The following is an 8,475-nucleotide window of genomic DNA, read 5'->3' on the forward strand; positions in this document are numbered from 1 at the left end:
TCTGGAACAGTCTGCCATTGGAGGTGGTTCAAGCACCTACATTGAACACCTTCAAGAGTAAATCGGATGTTTATCTTGCTGGGATCCTAAGACCCCAGCTGACTTCCTGCCCCTCGGGCAGGGGACTGGACTCGATGATCTTCTGAGGTCCCTTCCAGCCCTAATGTCTATGAAATCTATGACTCGGCATTTCTTCCTTGGGCTGTCTGGTTGTCTCTCAGTCTGCATGGTAGTGGTTGTGGCTTCCTCTGCTGCACTCTCCTCCAGTAATGCCAGGGCCTCATAACTGTTGCCCAGCTGTACTGGGGAAGTTGTCGCAGAAGTGCGATGTCTGGCTGTAGAGGTGACTGTCTTCCATACTTCCATGTCGAGTCCCCCCCATGTTGTCTCCCCACTATGTGTGCAATCCTGCAGAGAATGAAAGTACCCATCAATCTCTCAGCAGCCCTGATCCCCTGCAGCCTGCTTACCTCTGCCTGTGATTCTCCCACCTACCTCTCCAGGGCCTCAAGCTGGGCACAGATGGGACAGGTGAGGGGACTCCCGTTCCCCACCCCACTCCCAGGCTTCAGAGGCCCCGCCAGGCAACTGCCACAGACAGGGGGCAAGGTGCTGCTGACCCCCCCAAGGGCTCCATCTGGAGCGTAAATCAGTAAATAGATTTATACTATACTGTGTTGCACCATGCACCGTGCAATCAGCTGGTAAATATGCTGAAAAGAAGCATGATACAAATTTTTTTTAAGTGTTTGAAAAGAACAGAACAGCTGATTGCCAAATTTGTGCTACAAATATTTTGCTTGGAGGTGACACCACTAAAGATTTCAACACATCAAACTTAATACATTACCTCGGGACACACCATGTTATTGAATACAATGATTTCCAAAAGATGACTACAGAGAAGAAAGAAGCAGGGCAGGAAAAGTCTGCACCAAAGCAGCTGTCATTATACAAAGCACTAAAACGCACACAGAAATTTGGAAGTGGAGAAGCCAGAGCTAAAGCAATTACTAGCCCTTTAGTGGAATTTATAACTCTAGATGATCAGCTGTTTTCCATTGTAGAAGATACTGGATTCCACCATCTCATTGAATGCCTGGAGCCTCGTTACACACTGCCCAGCAGAAAGTTTATAGCTGAGACTGCACTGCCAGAACTGTACAGTGTTATTTTAGAACACATACAGAAGTTAGTTGAAGAAGATCGTGTATTAGCATTTAGCTTTACAACTGATATTTGGAGCTCACCTGTGTCAATGCTGAGTTTAACTGCACAGTGGATAGATGTGAAGTATAATTTACAGTGGGCAGTGTTACAGGCTCAGGAGTTCAACAGTTCCCATACAGCTGATGCTATTTCAATGGCATTTGACAAGATGTTTGCAGCTTGGAAAATCCTAAAGACAGAAGTACATGCCATTATTAGGGATAATGCAAGAAAGGTGATTAAAGACTCAGGTTTGTCAAGTTTACCTTGTATAGCACATATACTCCAGCTGGTTGTGAATGAAGGAGTGTTATCACAGTGCAGCGTGTCTGACATACTAGCTATCAAATGAAAAATCATTGGGTGGTTCAGACACTCTCCATTGTCCTATTCTTGTCTTCAAGGGGTGCAGCCTGAGCTTGGAATGCCTTCCAAAAGGTTACAGCAGGATGTACAGACAAGGTGGAACAGCACTTACTGCACACTGCAAAGCCTTTTGGAGCAGAAACGTGCACTATGCAGCTGACTATAAAATCCCTGTAACTCTCACTGTACATCAGTGGGGGCCGATGGAAAAAGTAATGATAGTTCTAGAACTAATATGTGAATTGAGTTCATCCTCACCGTCTGCTTCTGGCATCATCCCATCCATTGTGGCCTTAAAAAGACTTTTAAGTAAAGTTATAGATTCAGACCACGGAATTAAAACTATGAAAGTTACTTTGCTGGAAGCCATGGAAACACGCTTTGCTGATATTGAATCAGAACCTCTCTACAGGATTGCAACATTGGTACAAGGACAGGTACTTTACTGATAATAGCAAAAAGCTGTTGGCTACAGAAATGTTGGCAGCACACCTGGAAAAAATGCAAGCAGGCAGGAATGACACAGAACTGGCAGAACCCACCACAAAGAAATCAAAGGAAGCAGATGACAGCACTACAGAACTGAGATCCCCGTGTTCAGTGTATGATATTGGAGGAAAGTACCCCTGGGGTAGAAACAGGGGTAAACAACAGTGTAATATTTCAGAAACAAGGCTACTTGAGTGAGCCCACGCTTCCAAGAAGTGCTGAAATACTGGGAGAGCAACAGAGGTCAGTTTCCCATTTTGGCTGAAGCTGCATGGAAGTTTTAAGTTTCTCTCTACCCCCTGCAACAGTGTTGAGAGCGAACAGCTTTTCAGTGCAGCTTCACATGTTGTGCATGTGAAGAGGAACCGACTCGTGTGAAAAAGCAGAAATGTTGCTTTTTGTCAAGAAAAACCTTCCACTCACTCACTTGCTATGCTAAAGTTTAAGTAAATTATTATTATTACAATGGCTTCTATGACTACAGACTGTACCTCAACATTTTTCATTTGTAATTTTTATGTATTGACCTGCATTTCTCATGGGTTTCTTTTGAAGCCAAAATTGTTATGATTATGCCGATTTTTCTGAATGTATTGGGTTGATTTTGGAAAACAAGTTAACTATTGAGTTTTATAATGACTTTGTTCTTAAGGGAATCATTATGTAATTGAAAAGTTTATACTGCAAACTACCATTTTAAAAGTAAAAGTTTTGAAGTTTAATGTGTTTGCTTTTATTTTGCTACAAAATGTTTCTAGAAGCAGGAACACAAAAAAATTATCCATCCATCTATGTAATTATCCATCCATCTATGTGTGTGTTATACATGTAAAACAAACAAAAAAATGGTTTATTTATGTCAGTAGTTTAAAACGCTTTGCATTATTACTAAATATTGATTATTGGTTCAGTATTGGCCATAATGGCTGGTTAATAATCGGTTATCGGTATCGGCTAAGAAAATCCTTACCAGTGCACCCCCAACTTTTTATTGTTAGTGTTACTGAACCTTGCATACAACCTTGACTCCTGATGAATTAATTCCCTGAAGTTGTTTTAAAAAACATTTTTAAAGACTCATGCTGGACAGTTTCACCAAATTGGAACTTAATAAATTAAACAAAGAGAGTCTGTGCACTGCATATGAATTATTACTATGGTGTGTGTCCTGGGAGCTGTATGTTGTCCAGACCTCCTGTCCCCTGCCAGTCTCCTTCCATGCCAGTAACCTTATTTGCAAGCTTAAGGGCCTTGCTACACATTCAAATTAAAGCTGGATTAAAATCAGCTATAGAGTTGTTACACATTTTTAAGCACTAACTTTATAGCTGGTTGGCTCTTTTTATAGTAGGATAGTCAGTTTTATCAAGGGGTAATTACTTTGCACTTGTGGCTGGTCTTAATTTATTGTGCAATTAACCAATTAAATGTGTGATGATTACTTTGCATTTGTGGCCAGTCTTATTTTGTATGCGTGACCAGTCTAAATTGATTGCATGATTAACCGGTTAATTGTGTAATACATGTAGTGTACGCAAGGAACCCAAGACATCCTCTCTCAAAGGTTTTGAGTACAGCAGTATCCCCAGACCTGCAGGTATTGCAGTAAAATCACTAAATTGTATAGAGATGAAAAAAATTCCTGAAACCACAGAGATTCTCCAGGGCCCACCTTAACATTTCATCATACAGACATCCCAAGAATGTTAGTGCATGATAGTTAACCCTTGACCAGAGACATGTAATATGTTAGTTTTGGGATATGTGGGCATGCTAGCCTCTGAGATCTGTCCAGCTCATTTCACTTTCCTCTCTTCTGTGCAGGTTTTGCTAGAAAAAGAGAGGGAGAGGAAGGCTTTGCTGGAAGCCCTACTCCAAGCACAAGGAGAGCTGACAGATGCTTACCAGCAGCTGGAGCAACTTCAACAGAAAATGCAGGAGCAACAGGGGAAGGAGCAGGTGGGTGTGTCCAACAGGAAGGAGTGGAGAAGGAAGAATCAGTTAATAACCTGGCACAAAGTGACACGAAAAGATGAGGATGAAAGAAGAGATGAAGGAGACCGAGACAGTGGAGAGCAGTGTAAAACAGCAGAGCATCGAGAGAAGTTCTGTGACAGACTGGAAGAAGAGGATAGAGGGAGATGATTATAATATGTGTCTGGACAGAGGCCTGAAAAGTCAGAGATCAGTAGAATGAGGAAGAAGGTAAATTAGAAGGAAAGCTAGCTGCCAGATGGGTTTCAGAGGCAAGGTCATCCAGGAGAAGTGAAGAGGAGAAAAATATTGAAAGGAGGATTCTGGGGTACAGAAAGAAAGGAGTGGGCTTGATATATCACAGAGTCCAATAACTCATTTCTTTGGGGTTGGTTACAGGATGCCATGGAAGGGCTGCAGATAGAGCTCCAGGAAGTTCAGAGTAGGATGGAAGCAGTGGAAAATAGACACAGGGAAGAGATCAGAACCTTCAAAGAAGAAACAAGTACCCTCGTCCAGCAACGAGATACCCTGCAAAATCAGGTGACGTCCATACACCACAAGGACAGAGACAGAGATTCAAGCTAGCAGAAAAAATGGTCCTTCTGCTGCCATCTCCAGTCCCAACTGGGAAGAGGAGTGACCTCTTTGTTGCTATGCTGCTTGTTGCCATTTCCAACAGGGTTTAGGGACTGTCAATCTATCTATTGCCCTATCACTAGCTTCCAGTTGCAACTCAGCTGGGGTATTGTCCTTTGGCTGTCATCCTGCTGTTCTACCCCCAGTCCACATGGATGGAGGGACAATCTTTCTGTCTGTCATCTTGCTACTAGAGTCACTGCAAACTGGACTGAATGAGGTCCCTCTGTCTCCCTGCTCCTTGCCATGATCTCTGTTTGGCCAGGGAAAGAAGTCGTCCCTAACCCTGCTGCTAACCCCTAAACCCAAATGGACTAAGATAATGGTGTCCAACCTTTCAGCCCTGTGGGTTGGATAAGTGGTTCAGGGTTAGTTCATGGGCCAGATCCAGCATGCGGAACCAGAGCCTGATCTGGTAGGGGCCCTGGCTCTGGCCTTAGCTCCAGCCCTGGCCCTGAATGCCAGATTGAACCTCATGCCAGCTAGCACTTGGCCCCAGCCTTGTGCTCAGGGCCAGGTTATCTGGTCCTCAGAGCTTGGAAATTGGCCAGTCAGGGACTGGTGGCACAATGTTAATTGCCACAGTTCTCCCTGCCAAATGTCTGGACCTGTGAGGAGACCTACAGGCTGAATGACATGATTCCACATGGTGGATCTGGTCTCTGCGCCAGAGGTTCAGCATTATTGGACTAAGAGACTGTCCCTCTGTCGTCCTGCTGCTGGTTACCACAAGGAGTGGCAACATGTCTTTCATCACAATGCTCCTGTACCTAGTTTCTTGGCTGATATTTCAGGGGAATATAGTTCTCCACTTAGATCTTCAAAAACATAAGCCACATCTACTGCAAACCTGGTAATGCAAATCATGATAAGATGGTTCTTTAGTCTGCTTCTCCCCTTTCCCCACAAAATTCACATAGGTTGGTGCTTTTACCTTTGACTCTTGCATTCTCATTTCAGGTGCAAGATTTGAAACTTCAGTTAGTGATTGCCAAGGATTCCTGGCAAGTGATTGACCAAGAGACTCGGGAGCGTCTGAGCAAGGCACAACAGTTGTCCAACCAAAAGGTGCTGGAGGTGGCACATATCCAGGAGGTATTGGAAGGGGAGAGAAAGCGATGGCAGGAGTTGGAGCATCAGAATACAGAGCTGCAAACGGTGTTGCAAAATTTGGAAGGGGAGAGAAGACGATGGCAGGAGGTGGAGTGTCAGAACACGAAGCTGCAGGCTGCGCTCAGAGACCTGGAAGAGGAGAGAAGTCAATGGCAGGAGGTGACGCACCAGAACACAGAGCTGCAGGCTGCACTGCAGGACCTGGAAGGGGAGAGAAGGCAATGGGAAGAAGTGGAGCATCAGAACATGGAACTGCAGGCTTCAGTGAGAGACCTGGAGAGTAAAATAGACAGGTAGGCGGAAAACAAATAAGATGAGGCTAGATAGTCTCCTTCCCACTGAATGAATTGCCCTGTCTTGGGTCTGCACACCTATGAGTGGATCTGGCAGCACTTCCCAATGATCAGTATTCAGTGCTGTTGTTCCACTTCAGAAGTGACTGCATTCCCATCCTGCAGTGGCAGACCTGTATTCTCTCAGTCTTATCTTAGTTTGTCATACTCAAAACTGCTGCAGAAATAGTGCAGACATAGCCCAAAGTATCTAGCTCTTAAGAAAATTATCCTGCAGCTATGATAATCACTTTTCCTCAGCCTCCAGCTCAGTGTTCATGAGGGGTAATTTTTAAATAAATTGCAGAGGCATCTCACAGCTTGACACCTTCAGTTATTTTTCGTCTTATGTCCTGTAGCTCAAGTGCCAGTGAAGGCTCTTGCTCTTATCTTCCTGTCTAGAAATAGCCCTTAGTAGATTTAGCCAGGATGGCTGCATCTTCCCGTTTGCAGTTATTTTTATGGTTCTGTAGTCTTCCTAATGAAGAACCTAAGAATCTGCTGGTCACGAAGAGAGGAAACCAGTAAAACAATACAAGATGGTTGTCTGCAAACCACAGTTTGGAACTTCTGCCTTGCTGCAAGTAAAGTAATTCATGGACAGGTTACTAGTTCAGTGGTTCCAACCCAAAGCATTTAAAACATGAATCAGAACATGGCTTAATGTCACTGGCTTTACAAATATACCGTTCAGAAATAAATCCTGTGGTAATCCCCTGGTCTTGACAAAACCAAGAGATTGCCACAGGATTTATTTCTGAATTGTATATCTCCAGATCCTCTCCCCACTGCTGTGCTGCATATCCCTGGTACTTCTGGGAGGACTCTTCTCTCCTAGTAAATCTCAGTCAAACCAGCACCGAGACCAGATTTTACAGCTTAGCACACAGGTGCCAAGTAAGTGGCAACCCAAGGGCCCTTGCCCCCCTCAGGAAGAGGGTAGGGAGACCACCCATCCCTAATTGGGCAGGACAGTTCTGAGATGGGAACATCAAGTCTGAGTCCCAGGCTGCATGACTCTAGGACAGCATTTACCCTGGATTCCCAGTATCATGCAGGGATCCAGGTTTTCTATTCATTGCAGAAAAACGTGCAAAACGGCAGGTTTTGCCTTGCAGGCTGGCAGAGTTCCAGCCTGCAAAAGGGCTGTGGGGAGCAAGATGCAGGGGGCACCACATGCATGTGTGCATGCGCACACATGTACGTGGCCAGGAATACAGCCTAGGTCTATGGGGGGGATGGGGCAGATAGATGTCCCCATGGTGAGGGAGAAAGTGGGCCAGGGCAGGAAGCAGGACAGAGCCATGGGTGGCTCATTGGAGGTGGGGGGGGCAGGGTGGCTGCCTGTTGTTGCACGCACTCCTGGGGAGGGGGACATGGGGGAGGCATATGTCCCCCAGATTTGTGTGCAGTGTGGGGGCAGATGCAGGCTGTCTGCTGTGGACTCAGGACTCCCTGCCCTGCTGCCCCCCCCGGGGGCAGCATGCCAGCAATGCCACCATGGCAAGGTGCCCTGTGCCCACAATGGCAGCAGTGGGAGCAGTGTCACAGAGTTGTGCAGCAGGGTGGGAAGCCCCAAACCCACATCAAGCAGCCCACCTCCACCCCTACTCCCCTACAAGCTCAGCTTTTCTTTGGCCATGCTGCGGTGGAAGGGGGGGCATCATCTTAGGTGCCCTCCCTCCCCTGGCAAAAATAAAAGCTGGCACCTGTGGCTTAGTAGAAGGTGATCTTCTAGACTTTTACCGTTCCCTGAGATTGGAAAGAATGGGTCTGCTATTCCTGATGGAACAGAATGCCTGTTGCTGCCAGCTGTCCTGAGATCTCTCTTATTCCTAGAGTGTAGGATAAAACATCAAAACAGAACAGGTACTTTAAAAAAAACCCCATGAGCACAGGGTGGTTAGGTTAACAGACCGAAATACAAAATCCCCAGAAATGCCTCACTGCTTTTTGACAGACAAGATTATTTGGACAAATATGGTGTATTTTATTAGACCAACTAAATAGTTGGAAACAAACACCCTTCTTCAGGCATAGGGAAAGTCTGCTAGTGTTTGTGTGCTCTCCTGGGTGGAATATAAGCTTAAGCCAATATGCAAAATGCAGATCTGTGAAAATGCATTTGAGTGGCAGGAAAGATCAGAGGGGATAGAAGTTAATAGGTGTGAGACAATTAGGCTGGGTGGGGGGAGAGGAATGTTGACCAGTAAGAAAATGTAGCTGGTAAAATGTAGAGAGATTACCTGGGGTTACTGGATGGCAGGCAGGCTATAATGTGTCATAAATCCAGTATCTGTATTTAGTCCATGATTTTTTATATCCAGTAGGTTTATGAAGTGAATTTAGTAGG

At 45.2% G+C, this 8,475-nt stretch overlaps 1 protein-coding gene across 2 annotated transcripts in view; it reads left to right on the plus strand.

The window, feature by feature from the left end:
* The window catches only part of CEP250 (centrosomal protein 250), a 919,650-nt gene that overhangs the window by 878,599 nt on the left and 32,576 nt on the right, over positions 1-8,475 (plus strand). For both annotated transcript variants that reach the window (XM_019550710.1, XM_019550711.1), the window contains exons 20-22: positions 3,889-4,023; positions 4,438-4,581; positions 5,638-6,083. In XM_019550710.1, coding sequence (XP_019406255.1) covers positions 3,889-4,023; positions 4,438-4,581; positions 5,638-6,083 — 725 coding nt within the window. The remainder of the gene's footprint in view (positions 1-3,888; positions 4,024-4,437; positions 4,582-5,637; positions 6,084-8,475) is intronic.

Source organism: Crocodylus porosus, unplaced genomic scaffold (genome assembly GCF_001723895.1).
Source record: "Crocodylus porosus isolate Cpor-Errol unplaced genomic scaffold, CroPor_comp1, whole genome shotgun sequence".
Lineage (NCBI taxonomy): Eukaryota > Metazoa > Chordata > Crocodylia > Crocodylidae > Crocodylus > Crocodylus porosus.